Source organism: Rousettus aegyptiacus, unplaced genomic scaffold, assembly GCF_014176215.1.
Source record: "Rousettus aegyptiacus isolate mRouAeg1 unplaced genomic scaffold, mRouAeg1.p scaffold_m13_p_14, whole genome shotgun sequence".
NCBI classification, from domain to species: domain Eukaryota; kingdom Metazoa; phylum Chordata; class Mammalia; order Chiroptera; family Pteropodidae; genus Rousettus; species Rousettus aegyptiacus.
Genome location: NW_023416289.1, coordinates 51948483 through 51969040, shown reverse-complemented (window position 1 = coordinate 51969040; position 20558 = coordinate 51948483). Strand labels below are relative to the sequence as shown.

The 20558-nt window shown below is 43.8% G+C and overlaps 2 protein-coding genes across 9 annotated transcripts in view; one reads left to right on the top strand and one right to left on the bottom strand.

Annotated features, from left to right (window-relative positions):
* The window catches only part of PEX11A (peroxisomal biogenesis factor 11 alpha), a 38106-nt gene that overhangs the window by 3259 nt on the left and 14289 nt on the right, over positions 1-20558 (bottom strand). For 2 of the 4 annotated variants that reach the window (XM_016151593.2, XM_016151594.2), the window contains one exon: positions 516-631. In XM_016151593.2, coding sequence (XP_016007079.1) covers positions 516-631 — 116 coding nt within the window. Of the gene's footprint in view, positions 1-515; positions 632-3241; positions 3605-20558 lie in introns of those variants that run through there. The other 2 variants (XM_016151591.2, XM_016151595.2) reach the window with 2 other exon arrangements.
* The window catches only part of WDR93 (WD repeat domain 93), a 30114-nt gene continuing 12968 nt past the window's right edge, over positions 3413-20558 (top strand). For 3 of the 5 annotated variants that reach the window (XR_001597711.2, XM_016151571.2, XM_016151572.2), the window contains exons 1-9: positions 3413-3512; positions 4837-5181; positions 5792-5984; positions 7767-7831; positions 11830-11908; positions 13662-13777; positions 15234-15272; positions 17058-17142; positions 20267-20438. Coding sequence is in view for 4 of the 5 variants with exons in the window: in XM_016151571.2 (XP_016007057.2) it covers positions 4855-5181; positions 5792-5984; positions 7767-7831; positions 11830-11908; positions 13662-13777; positions 15234-15272; positions 17058-17142; positions 20267-20438 (1076 nt within the window). In the remaining variant the exon portion in view is untranslated. Of the gene's footprint in view, positions 3513-4561; positions 5182-5791; positions 5985-7766; positions 7832-11829; positions 11909-13661; positions 13778-15233; positions 15273-17057; positions 17143-20266; positions 20439-20558 lie in introns of those variants that run through there. The other 2 variants (XM_036231943.1, XM_016151573.2) reach the window with 2 other exon arrangements.

The window sequence follows — 20558 nt, the reverse complement described above, 5'->3', positions numbered from 1 at the left end:
GCTTTGCAACACCTGGTTCTCCTCAAGCAACTAGGAGCTGGGCACACAACTGGTATCAGACTTCACTTTTTGCCACAAATAGTCTAGGAAAACATATCTGTCCATCTCCTCTAGCAATCCTACAACAGAAGAAGTAGAAAAGGCAGAGGGTCCAAGACACAGGCATTCTGTTCTTCTAGAGAACACGAAGGGCTGCCAGGGGCCCATGCCAGGGACTGCAAAAACATTCTGTGATTCTAAGAGCTAAAGGTGAACTAACACAGTGTATGCCCCATTAGTTACGATTAAACAGAAAGATATGATGTAGCACCAAATGTGAACATAGGAGGGTGTCTGTGAATGCAGCAAAACAGTCCATTTTTTTGGCCTGTCATTCCATGAGGCCAGACTTACTGGTAGACTTCATCAATATATCTGACTCACTAGAAATGAACCATCTAGAAAGTATTTTGTGAATTATGGAATCTGAGGATCTAAACCAGGAGCCACTGTCCCCCAGGAGACAGGGTACTTACATTTACGGCCAGTGCTCACACTGGACTCCAGTTCCTTGAGCTTCATTACCACCTTCTCTTTGCCAGCTTTAGGCTCTAATAAATATCTAAGCAACATGCATGTGTACTGAGTGGCTCTGAAATGGAAAAAAAAATGAGCAATTTACAAACCAAATAAAACCTGATTCATAAAGTAAGGGAAGAAACACATCTTGCCAAAGGCGAGGTTTCCAAGACAATTTCTCATGTAAGCGGGTCTTACAAAAGCAAAATTCTGCAACAGTCGCTCCACAGGCCCAAAAGTGGAACACGTGATAGAAATGCAACACAAAGGTAATAAAAGAGAACTTGGCGCTAATACAGAGAACAGCCCCTCAGGAGGCCTTCTGCTGGCACAGAGAGGCAGATATAGTCAAAGTGGTAAACTGCACAAAAACCTCCCTCCTGCTAAGTCTGCAAAGACCTTTATCTTCTCTAGTGCAGAATGATTTTTCAAGTTTCTAAAATGAACTTTTTTACCATACAGCTAATCAAATACTTATGTGACAGGAGGCACACTCAAACCAGAATCAAATGAAAAGTCTACAGTTTGAACATTGCTTACTTTTGAAAATAAAGAACAAATACACACTAATACATAAATAAATAGAGGTATTTGTCTTTCAAAAATGATTAGTATTTTATATAAAATGCAGACTTTTAGGTTTCAGAATATTAAATATTCAATAAAGTGATTATTGTCGTGACTACAAATAACAATTCCTTACTAACAGAAACAGAACATGTAAAACGTTTATATCCCATAATCAAACATTTAAATGCACTTGGCAGTCTACTTATTAAAGCAGGTGCCTGTTTTCCATTGTCCTATAACTGCATTTGAATTCCTTTTATGCCATAAATATTACTCTTGTGAGGAAGAAACTTTCCTCTATCCTCAATATTCTTTCTGCTGGTCTAATAATTAAATCCAAATGAGACAGAGTAGTAAGAGAAAATGACCAAATTTAATTACATACTTATGTATGAGAACCCTACATGGATGAGAGAGTCAGAGACTCCACATAAATGACACATTCAGAGACAGAAGGGAAATTGTGGTACATACAATGTTCTGAGCTAAGGATGAGATAAGGCACGTTGGGGCTTCAGAGGGGAGGAAGGTCATTTGCAGATGTTCAGTAATTAGAAGTTTGCCCTGCCCTATAGAAAGGTCATAAAAAGTTATTTCTGGTGATAATGCCTATTATGGGCAAGGCTCCTAATTTAGATTCTTCTAGGCAGTTAAGGTGGGGGCAGGGTGGGGGGAACAGTTTCCCTTGAACCTGCAGGGTCTTGGTTGTCTTTAGTGCAAAATAATCCACATATCACAGAGGCACATCTTAGTGTGACTCATTCTGAACCCCTACACTCTCAATTAAAATATAGCACATTTTCCAAAATGGTGACCTTGTTATTAGGGATGAAGTAAAAAAAAAAAAACAATCACCCTCTACCCCTGCCCCACAACAAGTATGTTTGCTGGTTAGAGGGCTCGAGCTGGTCAAGTCAATGAATTGCCCTTCCTCAGATTCAGTCGAATAATAGGAATATGTCCAAAACCAAGGCATTATTTCGGTTGTCACAAAAGTCACAGAAGGTGTATATCACCAAAGCTACTGGGAAATGAATACCAGAGACTTCAGATCTTGCTAAGTATAACCTTAACAACGATTTTATTAACCAACCTCATTAATAAACCTTGCAGGGTACATTCTGAGTCCACTGGAATTGTAGGCTTCCACTTTAATGAAGCTTTTATACAATGCAATCATTAACTTTTTTTTCAAATAAATTAGAAAAGTAGTTTGGCTTGGTGGTTAAAGAGGTGGGCACTGGAGTCTACTGTGAAAATTTAAACCTCTCAGCTCTGCTACTTGCTACCTATTAACTAACCTTCTGCTTCGGTTTCTCCATCCGTGAAATGGGGACGGTTTAAATTATCTATCTCATATAGTTGTGATCAGGGTTAAATAAGTTGTGATCCACTGAGAACAATATTTTGCATAAAGTCGGCTTCCTAAAGTCTCATTACTGGGGCTATTCTTACAGGTCTGTCTGTATTGCCACGTGTACACTCAGAGAAGGAGGAGAAGCTGTCAAATGAAGCCGCAACTCTAACTATTTTTCTTCTTCTTTTTTTATTGAGCAAGACCAAACCTCTAAAAGAAACATCATGAACTCATCAATATGAAAGCCACAATCTCGTTAACGTTTTCGGTAGCACAGCGTGTACCTCAGCAGAGGTGCTGCCAGCTCTTTCTGAGGCTCTCTCCATACTGCATTTTGTTTTCCAGTTCACAACTCTTTCACGTGCCGTACCTCACTGAAGTAAAAGGACAATAATGGGAGATAAAGAAGGTAACTGAAATTTCTGTCTCTCCACAAGAAACCACAAACCAAGAGGGTGGTTCCCTCGCCACAAATGCCAATCCAAAGCTCCTTTTAGAAACAAATTCCTCGGAAACACGTTTAGCAGACAGCCCGGTCTTCCCCAGCCTAGGCGAGGAGGGCTCGGGACGCGCACGGTCTCTTGGCCCAGAGCCCACAGAATTCAGGGTGAGGGAGGCTCGAATCAAACGCCCTCCGTGCGCCGGCAGCCTCCTTCTGGCTTTCGTCCACTGGCTACTCCCTTCTCCCCGGGGTGCGGAGAAAAAGGATCCGAGTGCGGGTCGGGGAAGAGGTGGAGGCAGCTGCAGCAGACTAACCTGAGGAGCCGGTCCCGGCCCTGGGTCTGGTTGGTGAAGCGGGTGAAAGCGTCCATGGCACCCAGCTCAAGGCCAAGCGTCGCACTGGGATCGGTCGTGAGTCCTCGAGGTGCACCGCCGAGTCCCCGCGGGCAGGTGAGCCTCGAGACGCCGGAGGGGCTGGGTCTCCCGATCCCGTGGGGCCGGCGCATTTTCCCAAGAGCTACTTCGCAGGCTTCCGGTCTGGGCCGGAAGTTGTGGTTACTAAGGCGACACCAAACAGCTTTCCCAGGTAAGTGAAACCTCTGCTTCTGCTTTGTGGAGTATCGGTTCCCCAAGTGCTCTCCATATCAAGGGTCTCCTACAGGGAGTTCGAGGGGGCCCGTCTCACCAAATCAGGTGTTCCCGGGACGCCCCGCGCCTCTCTGCAGCTCCCGGGTCCCCAAGAACCCCAGGTGGAATCCCGAATGGAGACTCCCCTGAGCTTTTGCTGGGGACTACAGGGGGTAACTAGTTCCCAGATCTGTGCCTCTGTCTCCCTCTAGCAAGACCAGCTCCAAGTCTGGGACAGGACACGGTTAGAGCAGAGATAAGGCAATTCGTGGAGTATACTTCTAGCACGAGAGCTCGGAAAAGTTCGAGAATTTTCTGTGAGGAGTATTGAACACTAAATGAAGATCACCACTTGAAGGAAATCCTAAAAGAGCCAACATGAACAAAGTGGAGGCAAAAATAGTCTACAGTGAAATTGCATCACTGAACCTTCCTTCTGTGGGGCTTGAAGACATGAAACCTCATCTATTCCATAGCAGTGATTACAAAAAAAATTTTTTTAATGTAACCCATGTTCCACATTAAATAACTTTTTTAAAACCAACTTTTGAAAGCTTTTTTATGATTCGTAGTTTTGAGTTTGATGAAGTACAGATACTTGTTCTTACAGAGTCAAACTTTATGTACACAGACAGCGAAAATAATACATTGTAAACATTTAAAAATATTTAATTAATTTGATTTTGCAGATTTTTTTCCAAGTCTCATACATTTCCGTAGGTCCTTGAAAAATCTCAGGTTCTAAGCGCTGCGCCTGCAGAACTCCTGGGTAGCAACAGTGAATATACAGACAAGAGGAACAAATTAGACAGCAATTTTTGAAGTGTTTAAACTGCTGCCTCTGACTGGGGAGGGAAAGGAAAGGGAGAAGTCAGGACTTACTACCCAGCTGGTTAGAGCACAGCCATTTACAGACATGGAAGAACCATAAGGCATCATTTGTATGAGAAAGGCAAATTCTGTTTGGGACAGAAAAACTGCCACTCTCTTATGGAGAGGTGAAGAAAGGCAGCAAGGATGTGAGATTCCTTTCTTTCCATCACAATACACATCATCTTGGGCTGGCCTGGAAGATGTGAATAGTCAATACCTGTCTCTGCTGATGTTCTTACTAATATGAAAGGCGTGTCTTAGTAATGTGGTAACAATCCTGTGATAAATCAGGAAAGTGCCAGTTCTAGAATAAACAGTCCCCATAGGCTACTGTGCTAGAGAAGATGATATACTGTTTTCTAGTAACTTTCTCTTTTTCTCAAAGTACCTTTGCTTGCTTCCTTTATCAGCTTTTCAGAGTTTCATAGATGTTACCGGTGCCACCTTCGGTGATGTCATCCCCCATAGGAAGTCGAGCCCAGAGGATGAGACTGCCTATTTTCACACAAAAGGGGCTGCTGGAGGTGCCATCCCCCACAGAGAAAGACTGGCCTAAGGATGATGAAGAGGATTATGTCTTCAAGGATCCAGATCAGGAGCTGCATTCCTTGCCTCAGCCCTATCGAATGATCAACAAGCTGGTAAACCTCCTGTTTGACAGGTCGTGGGAAGTAATCGAGGAGAGGGACACGCTGAGGGAAGCCGAGCTCAGCCGGATCCAGCCCACTGTCTACCCTCCAGTCTTTGAAAGCAAGGTATGGAACAGCTGACCAGAGCCCCTGTTTCTTAGTCGAGTGTTAATACATGAAAACATAACCTAGGAAAGGAATTCCTTCCAAGAACCTTCATTCCGTAAGACAGCTGCATTTTCGAACAAGTATAGCTATGCCGATGTTAATTAAAATGGACCTAGTCATTCATTGTCTGGGGAAACGGGTGTGCTGGTTAATTGAAGATTATATAGAAGGTCTTTTATATTCAGCTGTTATTTTAAAATATCTCTGCTTGTAGTAATCACTGTCTTGCTTTATGGCTGAAAATCTGCCAGGGCCTCAGCTATAGTTCTTTCTACAGTGTTCTAGATGAATTAAGTATGGGGCCTCTTGTCCACTCATCACAAGGCCCATGATTGGGAATATCCATTAATTCTCTACTTCCTTGTTTTTCTCTGGCCCCTTTCCTCTAAAAGTGGAATGCCATGACTTTCTTGATACATGGGCAAGATATTTAGGTGAGCACTCTGTTTGGGAATGGTATTATATCTAGGAAGGGCAAATACCTCTGTTTGAAACATTAGCTTGTATTACTTGCAGATGATGATAGCTAATAATCATTCTTTCTTTGTTGTCGTTTTTGTCTTCCCAGTTCAACAAAATGCCAAATTGTATGGCTGTTTCCCAAGACTACGTGTTTATTGGAGGAGCCAAAGGATTCTCTGTGTATAATCTGTATGATGCTAAACGAATGTATGTTTGGGACAAACTGAAGGTTGATGTCACTTCCATCTGGGCCACAGATTTGGGGAGTGAAACACTTATTGCTCCTGTGGATGAAATGGGTACTTGTTCTTCATCTTCCTTTTAGCCTAGTTTACATGTACCTGTACACCGTTGTTCAATTTAATCACCTTGCCATGTGGGCGGGGTCAGACACGGGGCATTCTCCCTGTGTAGTAGTGACCAACACCAACAGAACAGTGTGGTGTACCAGGCACTACTCCAACATGTCACATATTTGGCCCATTTAACAGCCTTCACAACAGCTCTACGAGGTACGTCTAATTTATTATCCCTGTTTTTCGGAAGAGGCGACTGAAGCATGCAGGTTAGATAGCTCACTTGAAGTAACGTGGAAAACAAGTGGCACAGGCAGGATTCGAACCTGGCGGTGTGGCCCCAGAGTCCACACCCTTGGAGCACTCAGCACTCCTGCCACTCACATAAACCAGAGCTTGCTTTTTCCCCTTAGCCTGAGGGCGAACCAGGCCCTCATGGGGACTGTAGTATGGAGAATTACAGACAGTGTCCTGGAGGACACTGCTTCTGCAGGAGAGTGACCTGACCTGATTGGCATTTTGGAAAGGGCGTAATGGTAGGTGTCTGAAAAAGTCAAACTGAGAGGCAGAGACACCAGGAAGAACTATCGCATTCATTAGGAGAAATTCTGAAGGTCTGAACCAAGGTGGGAGCTGTTCAAAAGAAAGGAAAAAGTATACCATGGCTATATAAGATGGTAACATTAGGGGAAGCGAGGTGGGGAATATAAGGGAATTCTTTACAGTATTTTTGCAAGTTTTCTATAGGTCTAAAATTAGTTTAAGATACAAATATTTAGAAATGAAAATGTAATAGAAAAACCTGGTGAGTGATGGAAAATGTGTATAGGGTGGGGAGGAAAGTAAGCAGAAAGTAAAGACAATGAGTCCTTTCTGCCTTAGATGGCGGGTTGATGACAAAGCCATTCCTTGGTAGCTGTGATAGGAGAATAAGCCTTCAGGGGTCTGTGAGCTCAAGAATTCCATTGGAGGTCACACCCCTGAGGCGCCTGGGGTGGGGATGCTGGCACGCAGGAGGATGTGGGTCTCAAGGTGGGATCGCGTTTCTCGCACTGCACTGCATCTGTTCGGTTTCACATCTATGATGAATTTGAGGGCAGAGACTGCCTTGGTTGTCCCTAGCACATTCATGGTCACGGAGCAGACAGCCTGTGCATTTTTATTGGCTTGAGTTAGACTTTCGTCCACAGTGGGCAGGATGCCTTTGCAAGGTCTGTATCATGGGTGAAGGGGCAGGTTATGAGTGTCTGAGAGGCACCTAGAGAAAGGTAAGAAGTCATGGAGCCCTAAGGTTAAATGGGAGTTAGAATGACAGAATGACTTATTAAATACCGACAAGATTAACTGCAGGATTAACTGTGTGAGGAGCTTGTTGGAGGTTGAGAGATGGGTGATAAGCCATGGCGGATGCTGATCCTATACTGGAAGAGTGAGATATGATCCTTTCCCTCAAAGAATCTATGAACTTATTAGAAGAATAAAAAGCAACCCACAGGAAACAGATAACAGTATGAGGCGGTGTGGGATGATGCTAAAATGGAGAGAGAAGTCAAGGAGGGGACTGGCGTGGCTCACAGGAGGCTTCTAGGAGAAGAGGGTAAGGGCCAGGGTAGGCGGAGAAGACCCAGGACGGAGACCAAAGTCACCATGGGCAGTGGAGGGGCCAGGAAGGAGGCCTAAGGACGCATGACCTTATGACGATAACTCCAGAAAGGCCTCATGCAAAATTTCTGTGCTGCTTGGCTCACTGTCTGTCTTACACTCTTATTTATTCTTTTGTTTCAGGTGTCATTAGACTGTTTTATTTTTGTAAGGACAGTCTTTTCTTCATCAAAGCCATCAATGAAGTGGTAAGTTCCTATAGCTGGGGCAACAGCTAGAGCAAATCAAGTTTACTTTCACTATGAAGGCGATGACAGCTGTCCTAAAACAGCACGAAATAGAGACCCGCCCTGGCCAGAGAGCCACCTCTAAAACATTCAGTTAAAAGCCCCCACCACTGGAGGCGCCTGCTGACGCCTTGCATTCACTCACCCTGTTGTCAAGAGAAGAAAATTACTAAAGAGCACCAGATTGAGCACCAGACCAACCCATCTAATAACTACTTATAAGTCCCTATTTCTCCAGGTTGTTTTATGTGCTGTCCCCGTCTGCTTGGAGTGCTCTTCTTGCCTCCCTACCCGCGTGTGCTTCTTACATTCCTCTCATTCCTCAAGACCAGCTCACATGTCTCCTTCTCTGAGACACTTTCCCTGATGTACCTAAGAGGAGCCGATCTCTCTCTCCTCTCTGCCACCACCATAAGCAACAGACTTTCCATCACAATGTTTCCTCCATCCTCCACACTTATTGGGTGATGCCGCTTCTCCTGGACATGAGTTTCCTGAGGGCAGGGGACGTGCCTTATTCACCCACATAACCTTCATTCCTAGCATATTGCCTGCACATACTGTAGGTTCTCAGAACTTTTTTTTTTTTTAATGAATGAATCAAAAAAAGAGAGGGTATTACACAGAGTAATTTTTATTGCAGTTTGTCTTGTAAAAAATATTACTGATGGGCCCCAAAACCTTTCCCTGGAGAAAAGAAAGTGCTGTCAACAAGCGACGTGGGTAAAGGAAATGGGAGGAACGGGCCTCGACCCGACTTCACGCTACACGTAAAAACAAACTTGAGAGGACTATGGGCCTAAATGTAAAGGCTAAAGACATTCTTCTTCCTGAAGAAAATATGGGGAAATATTTTTCCAATCTTGGGCAGGCAACGATCTCTTAGGATATGAAAAGCACTAGGCCGTAAAAGAAAAAACTGACACTGGACATTATTGAAATTAAAAACTTCTCATTCCTTGCCTCCTCCCACACAAAAAAGACTCTAAATGGATGATACTTGTATGTGAATTCTAAAACTATGAAACTTCCAGAAGTAAAGAGAGGAAATCTTTATGATGTAGGGTTAGGCAGATTTTTTTTTAAGCTACAACACCAAAAGCACAAGCCACACAAGAAAAAAAAATCGTACATTGGCTTTCATCCAAATTAAAATTTTCTGTTCTACAAAGGTACTGTTAAAAGAATAAAAAGGCAAGCCATAGACTGGGAGAAAATAACTGCAAATTATATATCTAATAATGGGCTTGTATCTGGAATATATAAAGAACTCTCAAAATTCAACTCAACAACAAGGAAACAAACAGCTCAATTTTTAAAACGAGCAGAGGACTGGATAAGAAAAGATAGTTCATCAAGTAATATATGTGGAAGGCAAATGAGATGTTCGACATCGCTGGCCATTGGGGGAAATGCAAATCAAAGTCACGAGCTATCACTGCACATGTATTGAAAGGCCTACAATTAAAAAGTCTGACCACTCCAAGTGTTGGCAGAGATCTGGAACCGCTGGAACTCGCACACACTACTACTGGTGGTAAAGTACAGTGGAGCAAACACTTCGGCAGTTTTTTTAAAACATTAAGCATACACCTAGCACATGATCCAGGCTCTCCGCTCCCAGGTCAAGTGAAAGCCAACCTCCTTACAAAGACTTGCACACGAATGTTCATGGCGGCTCCGTCAGTAACAGCCAGAACCCAGAAGCCACTGAATGTCCACCGACAGGTGAATGGTGAGCAAACCGTGGCACAGCCGCGCACGGACTGCTGGCGAGCAATACAAAGGGACGTTTGTAACCTCGTGGCTCCATCTCAGACTAATTACGCTGAGTGAAGGAAGTCAGACAAAAAAGAATGCATGTGCGAGTCCATTTCAGTAGAATTCTAGCAAATACAAACTAATCTAGTGACAGGACACTTCAGTATTTTGCCTGGGGTGGAATGGAGGAAGGATTACAAAGGGGCAGAGGAAATTTGGGAGTGATAGTTATGTTTACTGCCTTGCTTGCGGGATGGTTTCAAGGGTAGACATATGTCGAAACTTATCCAATTGTACACTTTATACATGTTATGACACCATTAAAAATGCTAATTTAAAAAAAAATTCTGCTCATCAAAAGATGCAATTAGAGTTCAATCAGCATCAGAGGTGAAGAGTGGACCCTACCCAGGGAGCTCTAAGAAACCCCACTGCCGCCCCCACCCCAGTGACCCCCACATCCCAGACCCACGACCCTGGGCAAGGAGGCTCTGCCCACAGCTGTGCCACCCGCAGGAAGAGTGGCGCCCGGCGGTGGGGCAAGGAGCTCATGGCAACGCAGGTTTATGGAACAGTCAGATGGCCCCACGTGACCGACAGTTATGGTGCTATCCACAGGAAGGACACCAAGCAAGACGCTGCCACTGAGAATGACTCCAGGAAATGTCGCCTGTGTCGGGGGACCTGCGGGCACCCGCCCTGGAATTCCAACCCTCCGGAACAGGGAGAGGAGATGGCATGGCTGACAGCACAAAACAGGGGGGTACCGGTGAGGCAGACGCCTTACAGGTGGATGGCTGGGGAGAGAAGAAGGGAAATGACGGAGACGAGGCCTCAGGTCAGCAGCCGCCTCAACGCGGGGTCCCGACTGAACTGCCGCTGCAAACGCACAGAAAACCTACGCCGCAGGGGCAGAAGCGGCGAGAATCCAGCCACGAAGTCATCGGCTCCCGGCTCCCGAGGCCGAGTGCGGTCAGCTGACCACCTGAACCACCGCCCGGTTCTGTCGTCCTAGAGATGACTGTGACGTTCCAGTAAGAAGTGAATGAAAGACTGGGCAGAAGACCTTAAGTGGTTGGGGTTTTTTGTTTGTTTGTTTTTGTTTTTACCTAAAGACTTCTCTTTTTGGTAATACCAAATGAGCCTGGGTTTTCTCAATTCAGCTTTAAAGGCTTTGAAATGGTTTCAGATCTGGCTCTAAGACGAGATTTTTCAGAACTTCATTTTTAATTTTTAGTAAAACAGTACAACTTAATTCCCCCCCCCAAAAAAAGCCAACAAAATGCAAGCATCTGTTAATAAAGGTCTTAATAATAATAATTTATAATAATTTATAATAATCATTATAAAGATACTATTAAGAAAATAAAAAAGCAAGCCATAGACAGACTAGGGTAAAATATCTACAATACACACATATATGTGTGTGTGTGTGTGTATATGTATGTATGTGTATGCACACGTATATCTTTTAAAGTATACCTAGAATAAATAAAGAACTCCAAATCAATAATAAAAAGACAACCCAATCAAAAAGAGGAAAAAGACTTGCACTGTTTTACGAAAGATATACAAAGAACTGATTTTTTCAGGCAGGGGTCCCCAACCCCCGGGGCCATGGACCAGAACTGGGCTGCACGGCAGGAGGTGAGCAGCGGGTGGGCCAGTGAGCCTTCATCTGTATCTGCAGCTGCTCCCCAGTGCTAGCATCACTGCCTCAGCTCCTCCTCAGATCATCGGGCATTAGACTCTCAAAGGTGCACAGGTCGCTGGTGCCAAAAAGGTTGGGGACCGCTGTTTTAAAGTACCTAATATCGTTAGTTAACAGAAAAATGCCAATTACAGTCACAGCGAGACACCACTGCACACCTATTATAATGCTTAACATGAAAAAGGCAGCTCCACATCCCAATGACGACACGGAGCAACATGAACTGTCATACCTTGCTGGTAAGGGCGTAAAATGGTACAACCACTGAAAAACTGGTAGTTTCTTACAAAGTTAAACTGATAGCTCATCAATTCCACTCCTAGGTATTTAACCAAAAGAAAAAAAACCATACATCCACAAAAAGGCACCTTTTCATGCCTCAAACTTTGAAATGATTTATGTTCCCTGGTGGGAACCACACAGGCCCTGAAATACATCCTGTTCCATCATCAGGCTGAGCTCACCTGAGCATCTCTCTTCTTTTCAGGAAGATACCAGCAAGCAAACCACCTGTGTAAAGATGGCGATCTCTAAAGGAGGAGACTTTGCAGCCTTCCTCCTACAAGGCAAGGTTAACCGAAGCCTGTTAAGAAGGTTCAGATTTGCAGTCTCTTTCAGATAATCACCTTTTCCACCAAAACCTTTTAGAAATAATTCACAGAAGAATTGCAAAGAGGGCAGAGTCCCCCAGTACGCTTCAACATTTAACGGAACCAGGGTACATCTGTCAAACTTAAGCAACTAACACTGGTATAATACTATTAACTATAGATTTTTTCCCACTAATCTAATTTTTTGCTTCAAAGTTCAATCCAGGATACCATATTGCATTTAGTCACCAAGACTCAGTCTACTCCTGTCTGTAACAAGATCTTGGTTTCTCCTTTTTCATAACCTTGATACTTTTGAAGACTGCCAGTCAGGTATTTTGTGCACTGTCCTTTGACTTAGTTTGTCTGACTCTTTCTTGGGATTCATCTGTGGTTAGGGATCTGGGGAAAGATAAACAGAGGTGACGTGCGATTTTCATTGCATTGTATCGGGGAAGGGGGGGGAGGTATGTGATAACAACATGACTCACTACTACTAATGACCATTTAGTTCAAGTGGTGTCTGCCAGGTCCCTCCACAGTTCAGCTACGTTTTCCCCTCTCCAAACTCTGTTAGAAGCAAGTCAGTATGTCCTGGGGACAGGATTTAAGCATCACTTACTGGAGGTAGGAAGATCAAAGAATTTTGGGGTATATGTTGAGACCACAACAGTAACTGATCAACATTTGGGGTGAGATACTTTTGAGACTCTGCAAATATCCTGTTTCTCCTTAAGGTTTTGCCCATCGATTTTAGCTTTCATCATCGGATCTTGCCTGTTGCAATTGTGACTATGGTGATAGAATGTTTCATTCACATGATTATGAGCTTGATTTTAACTTTTAAATATTCAGACATAAGGTTTCTGGGCCTCTGTTTATATTCTTGCCCCAGGCCCTTCAAATGTTAAGTGCTTGAGGAAGATACGTATTTCATCATGCTTCATGCATTAAAGGGAACATTTATACTCTCTATAGTAGTTTCCTTGGGCTGCCATAACAAAGTACCACAAACTGGGTTGCTTAAAACAACAGATATTTATCCTCTCGCAGTTTTGGGGGCCAGAAGTCTGAAATCAAGGCGTCTAGATAATCATTTTTTAAAGAAAACTTTTAGCCAGAATCCCATCCCATGATAAAGCAATCTTTTCCAGGTTGGCAAGTATTTGGTATAGCAGCTGAGCGTACTAACGAATATGCCTTTAAAACACGTAGTATTAGGTGCTATGACAAGATAAAGTCCCACAATACCCCCATGGGTTGTCTTCTCAAACGGTGGTTCAAAGAATTCTAAGGCATCTCTCCCAATTCTAAACCTTTCTCAGCCATATCCCTCTCAGTTATTGATTCCGTAAATGCCCCCTTCCTCCCCAGATGGGAGTCACTGTACGACGAAATGTCGTTCGAATTCACCATTTGGAACCTAGGATACATGGGCCCCGGGCCCAGCAGAGTTCAGTTAGAAACTGTTGGGTCTAGGCAGTGCGTGTGAGAAGCCCCCCAGTTTCCCTCGGGGGCAGGGGCTGGAGGGGAGGATCCCAGCTCCCCAGGAGTGAGGACTCTGGCAGGGACGAAGACAGGACTGCGTCTCCTTTGATTAGTCAGAGCTGCTGTCCTGGAGGTGTCTGCTGGTCTCCGTGCCAGCGGTTCTAAGAAGACGGGCCGTTTCTCAGAGGAACTTGGCCCCTGCTTACAGTTGCTCAATGGTTCCCTTGATTTCCCAATGCAGGAGCCGGGGACATTTGGCTGGATGTGTATAGGTTGCCCAAGGAGTCTTGGCTCAAGGAAGTGGAGCACCCCCAACTCACTACGAATCCAAAGAAAAGAGTCAGACAGCCGCAACTGGTAGGAAGTATCTGTTTCAGCTGCTGTGTTCCTCCCGACCGTTGGCCCACATCTAGCCTAAATCCGCCCTGGAATCCCAAGAGGAATGGGGCCTTCTGGGGGCTGTAAGAGATGACGGCAGGCACACTGGCCCAGTCTCCCAAATCGATCCGCTTTGGGTAAAGTCAGATGTTGAAAAGCAGAGTGCCTTCAGCTGTAGGTCTCTCGGTGTCTCTCCCTTCTGGGCAGTGCCTCTCCACCAAGGTCACTCCCAGGCGTTTCTCTGCCAGGAGGGCCTTTTATCCTGACTCCTGCCTCATAGGTAATGTTTTTCCCACTCTTGGACTGAAATAATCCTCTCATGCCTACATTCCACTAAATTTCCCAGATTATGGTACACACAGATGTTCTCAATATACAGGAGTACATACATTCTTCATATTCTTGGAAGGCAGGAATTCTACCATTTCGGTTTAATTAAACATGATCCCTGGGCCTCATGCCTTGTCTTTAAAATACAGTTCCTCATAAATGTTATTTTAAGACTTCATTTACTCATCTGTCTGATGTGCACTTATTATCGTCTTTAACCAACACCTAATATTAATGAGTATGCCTTAAAACATATAGTATTAGGTGCTAAAGCCTTCGTGAAATGATTAATATAGGAGAAGGACATTCACTGCCGAGTCACCGATGGGCTCTGAAGACACGCCATTTCTCCCCCGTGGACGTCTTTGTAGGGGCTGTAGTCCTATCACTGACAGCGTTACCAGCCCAGAGCCCATCTTCTAAACTCTCACGGGATATATTCCCTGTGCCTCTTTTTTGACACCTTTCACATGCTACCTTGATTTTCAGTATCGTGTTGGGCATGAAAGCCCTTTTTCTTAACTAAGTAAGTTTCTGGATTATGAAGCTTCTGGTTCTTTTTATCAGCCAGCCCCATGGTATCATACTCAGTGCCCAACAGCTACATCTCTGGAGGGATTCGTTTATTATCCAACTGGAAAAAGCACCTTGGAGTGGGGTGGTTTCTCGCCATAATGCACTCAGTTTCCGTACCCTAAGAAACAGCCGACTAACGCCAGTTACCGTGGCAGTCCTTATACAATGAGTTACATTTAGAGTTAGTTAAATAAAACTGTCAACACTGTCAACGTATTTTGCCAATCGGAAATACTCGTTTCAACTCAGATTTCTGTAAAGGTCTCCTCACTGATCTTACCTCTGTTCATTCACATTCCCTCTTATCATTACTATTCCTGGTTTCCCCAACTATGTTTTAAGATCCTGGAGAGCAGGGATCACGTGTTAAAATCCTGCAGATACATAAATACTTCCCCTTTGTAGCTACTGGATGAGTAGTTACTCAGAAGAGTAATTGGGGGGAAGAGAGAGCATCTCAAAAGATTAAAGAGGGAGGAGGGACATAAATCAAGCCCACTGTGAATTAACTTCTCATTTTTCCCCTCAGAATACTCTTGATCCCATGACTTCGGATAATTTAGAAATGGTAAGAAATTTTAAAGAAAATCACCATAAAGATTTAAGTTGCATGTTAGAGATTTTTGATTTTGACTTGAAATTCACCTTGAGTACACTAGTAAAATATCCCACCGGGGCACTATTTTCCGATTCTCTGTAACTTAATCTCGTGCCTCATGTCCCTTGAAGCCCCCTATCCTTGAGGATAACTGACCCAAGTTATCTATTCAGAGATGGGTTTCCCTGAAGGGAGGTCTTCAGAGCTCCTCACTTGTATGGCCCCTTCCAAGATCCTGGCAATGTGTTCACATGGTCACATACTTTTGTAAAATTGGCAAAAGTAACATTCTTTAACTGCGGTCACTCAAGACCGGTGTCTCTTTTCACTCAAACTTTCCCTCTGTCACTATTCCCCCCATATAGGCTGGTATTAGGGTGGTCATGGGCATTTTGTGTTAAAAATTGTGTGCTCTTCTTCCAGAGACCCCAAAATCATATGTACTCGGGGCCCCATGAAACCCTATTTCTTTGCACGCCACCCCCCACCAAAATAAAAAGCCCAAGTCAGCAAGCTGAGTTTCTTGGGTAGGGAGTGGGGGGGTGTGTTCCACTTTGTGTTAGAATTAGGGACAGAATCCGAGTTTAAATGCTTCTTTAAGAGATTTTCAACCTGTTTGCTAGTTCCTCCAGCACTTCGACTTCCAGAGGGACCCAGAGCTGCCATTTGCTAGTCTCAGGGGGCTTGTGGTATTAATCAGGCGGCTCCTAGGCTTTCTCCCTTACTGGGTTCAGATTTGACTTTCTTGGGTCTGCTAAATCATTTAGCCATCTGCTTTCCAGCTTGAAAATTTCTTGCTTTTGTCTCCTCTTTTATTTGCTTATTCCTTATGCATTTATTCCTTGGGGGGGGGACCTTTCTGTCATTTTAATAGGATTTCAGGAGAGAGAAGAGTTAAATGCATGTGCGCATTCTAACATCTATACTATTTTCCAACTAATGACTGCTCGTCCACGCCTTTCTCAGTATTCATCAGGTCCTTAGTTGCAGCAAAGAAGCTGGAACGACATCAAGTTTCAGAAAATTGGAAGGAACCATGGGAGGGAAGGCAGTGGCGACGCTGCAAGCTAGGGCTCCACTACCGCCGTCGCTAAACAGCACCTCGCCCCACCCCCCGCCCCCCTGCCCCCCGACATGGTCACCAGACCTGGTGCTGGACTTCCCACACTGGCTCTGCCACTGGGCATAGCCACTGGGAATAATGTCTCCACTGTTTATGGATCTCTGCGTCACTCCTGGGTGGGAGCGCACAACCGGTTGAGCCGAGGTCACGTGCCGATACTCTAGCTTCCAAAGAACAGGAGTTTCTGCCTCATGTATTCTGAGGCTCTATTATCAGCTGCATAAACATTTGGAATGCTATGTCCCCGTGATGAGTTAACCGATCCATGATTATTCGATGACGCTTTGATCCCTGCTAATAGTTTTATGGGATGTATCTTTTTCTATACTTTTAATATATTAGTGTCTTTATATTTAAAATGAGTTTCTTTTTGATAGCGTATACTTGGGTCTTGCCTTTTTATACACATTGACAATTTCTACCTTTTAATTGGGGTGTTTAGGCCACTTATATTTAATATGATTATTGATGCTCGGGTTTAAATATACCACTTTGCTATTTACTTTCTATTTGTCCCGCCTGTTTTCCTTCCTTTTCCCTCTTTTCCTGCCTTCTTTTGTAATGAGTGTTTTTAATGATTCTGTTTTTACCTCCATCGTTGGCTTATTAGCTGTGCCTTTTTCTGATTGTAGGATATAAATGTTTGCTTTAAAGGAGACATTAAGCTGAGTCTTCCCATCCACATAATGAAGATCAAACCACCTAAACCAGTTACAGGTCAGTCTGATTCACTAATACTCTCTTCTTTGCCACTGATTTCTCAGTTTTCTTTCTTTGCTTTTTCCACATTTCCCATTATTTCTATTTATTAGCTGCACTATCTAAATGAAGTACAAGTATAGGGCTGAAGAGGAATTCTTTTAAAGCCATAAGCTCTGGGACCTAAAGACAAAAACGATAAGTGTTACAGGGACACGGTTACCTAGCAGAGTTGGGAGACTGGGAAAGAGAGCGATCTTTCTGGGTGCTAGCTGGAGTTCATTCATTCTTATGTTCCCGTGTTATTTCATTCATCAGTACCTTGAGTCCTTATGTAATGTCGTCAACAGGATCTGCGACTTTAAGCATAACGATGTATAATGAAATCGGTTTGACCATATGCAAATTGATATAAACAACACTTAAGTCCCTACAATCATATCAACATCATAAGGAAACGGCATTTAATGAGAAATGTTATTCGAAGACGGGCTGTATTTGCTGGGTGCCGGCACCAAAACCAGAGATGAATAGGACACATCGCCTGGGGCCTAAAAGCAGCTGGTCTAGCGTGGGAGACTGGAAGGAAACCGGCGTAGGAGGATGTGATAAGTGAAGCCATGCGGAGCCTCCAGGACTGTGGAGACAGAGAGGGCAAAGGTTTTATCAGAGGAAGGGACGCGTGAGCAGGTTTCAAAGAGTAAGCAGGAGCTATTCAAGAGGAGCAGAAGGGAAGGCCAGCGTAGGCAGAGGACACAGAGTACTCTCAATCCTCACAGAGGACCTCAAAGATGTACCTACAAAACATGGTCGCTGCAGTGTTATTTATGGAGGCAAAAGACTGGTCAGATAAAAACTGGTATACTCATACAAAAGAACACTTTTCAGCCATTAAAAAGGAAGAGGGAAATACAAGAGGCCAAGAAGAGCTAATTCCCTCTTGTAAAAAAACATGATGATTTGCTGAAACAAGATTTATTATAAAGCTACAGTAATTGAAACTTAGAAAAACAGATGAGTAACAGATATAAATGTATATGTATATAAATAAAATATAAAAATGTAGATAGTAGATAGGAAAACAGGTGAATGAAACAGGATTGAGAGAGAGGTGAGAACAGACTCTGGTGTGAAGGGACACTTGACACCTGACAGAGGTGGCACTCCAGAGTAGTGGGGAAAAGATGGTCGTTTCGATAAGTGAGGCTGTTCGTCCATGTGGAAGCAAAAGTGAAACTTGTCCCCTGCCTCATACCATGCACCGAAATAAATGCCAGATGAGTCATAGAAAAAAAATATGAAAACCAAAACAATAAAGCTTTTAGAAAATAATATAAAACAGTACCTTTATGATCTCTGGGTAGGGTAAGGCTTTTTAAACGAAACACAAAAAGTACTTACAATAAAAGAAAAATTTGATAAATTTCACAACGTTAAAATTAAGGACTTTTAATCATCCACAGACATCATTGAGAGCATGAAAGAGCAAGCCACGTACTGTGAGAAGATAGTTCCAAACACATAAAACTTATGAATGGTTGGTCCATACCCAGACTATATAAATTCCTAAAAATGATTAAGAAAAAGATAGATGATCCCATACAAAACAGGCAACGGATTATTCAAATGGCCAATAAACATAAGAAAGGTGCTTAACATCATTAGTTATCCAGGAAATGCAATAATGAGATACCACTCCACACCCACCAGGAAAGCTAGAATTAAAAGACACCTACCATACATGTCAGTGAGGATGTAGAATAATCAGACCTCCTATATATTTGGCATTATCTAGTGATGTTGAATATAATTTACATCCTGTGACCCAGCATTTACACTCCCATGTAGGGCGATCAACCACACCAATCTGCCTGGCACTGAGGCATTTCCTGGGTCCTGGGGCTTTCAGTGCTAACACCAGAAAGCCCCTGAGCAAGCCAGGATGAGTTGGTCACCCTACGTCTAGGCATATGCTCCATAGGTTTGCAGATAAATGTGTACCAGGAGAGACATATGAGAATGGTAACAGTATCATGATGCCCATCAGCCCCAAACACGAAATAACCAAAATGTCCATCAACAATAGCACAGATAATTACATTGTAGTATAGTTGCTCAATGGGATACTTCATAGCCATGAAGAGGAAATCTACAGCTATACACAACAAAATGGATCAATCCCACAAGCAGCAAACAGGGTTAACATTGTATAATTCCATTTGTATACAGTCCAAAATCAGACAAAACAAAGCTGTAGCGTTTAGATGCATATTTAGATAGCGAAAGTAAAATAATGGAATGAAGCAGTTACATAAAAGCCAAGAGAATGGCTGCCGCTCGTCCCAGAGGGCTGTGACTGGAGAGCGGCACCTGGGATGCTTCCAGGGGGTGGGCAATGCTCTGCTTGTTGACCCAAGTAGAAACAGATGTTCGCTTTATTATTTATTAAGGTATACGCCTTATGTTCTTTTCTAAATATTTCACGATAAGAAAAAGGGTTAAAAATGAAAGTAACAACGAAGAAGATGTCTGATACTGATCTGAAGAGGTCTCTAAGATCGTTTGTTGAGGGCGTATGCAAGGGGATCACACACTTGGAGGACCTGTTAAAACTGTTGCTGGGCCTCACCCACGGTTTGTTTCTGTTTCAGTAGGTCTGGGGTAGGGCCCAAGAATTTCTAACGAGTTCCCCCACTGACCCTGTCAGATCCCTGATGACCTGGGACCACAGTTTGAGAGCTATTAGTGTGGAATATACTACCTTTTGTTTATTTAAAAAAAAAAAAAAAGAGTCTGCTTCTGGAACGTCATGTAAGAACTGATAACAGTGGTTGCCTGGGGAAGGGGACTTCTTGGGCAACTTGAAGGACCAAAGAGAGCAGAGTTCTGAAATTTGGGGTGTGAACCCAGAAAATAGATCATCCAGTTTTACTGTAGATTTAGGAATAGATAGAAAAGAAAGAAGGAACAGGTTACTGGGAAGGAGACTGATAGGGAAAGTGACTGACAGAAGGCGGTTTTTAGAAGGAAGGTAGTTGGCTAAGTGTAAACGCAGGAAAGTGGGAAGCCTGGAGGAAGGAGGGGAACACCAAGAAGCAGGCAGCCAGAGGGTCTGACCAATTCTGGATCATTTTCAACCCAGGTACCACATTTAAGAGCCCCCTGGAAGTCTTCGCGAAGATAGAGGACCTCTACGGGCTGGGCTCGGGGCAGAACCACTTCATCAAGGACAGCCAGTGGGAGCAGCAAGCGGCCATCTTCAACGCCATGTACAAGAAGTACCTGGATGGAGAGTGCGAGGAGGAGGTGCCCAGGTGAGCCTGGAGGAGGCCCAGCCCCGTCGCCCCGCTCCCCGGGACCCCTCAGAGCTTCTCCTCTCTGGGCGCACACAGGAATCAACCCAAGGACTCAAGTTAATCTGGGTCTGAAAGCTC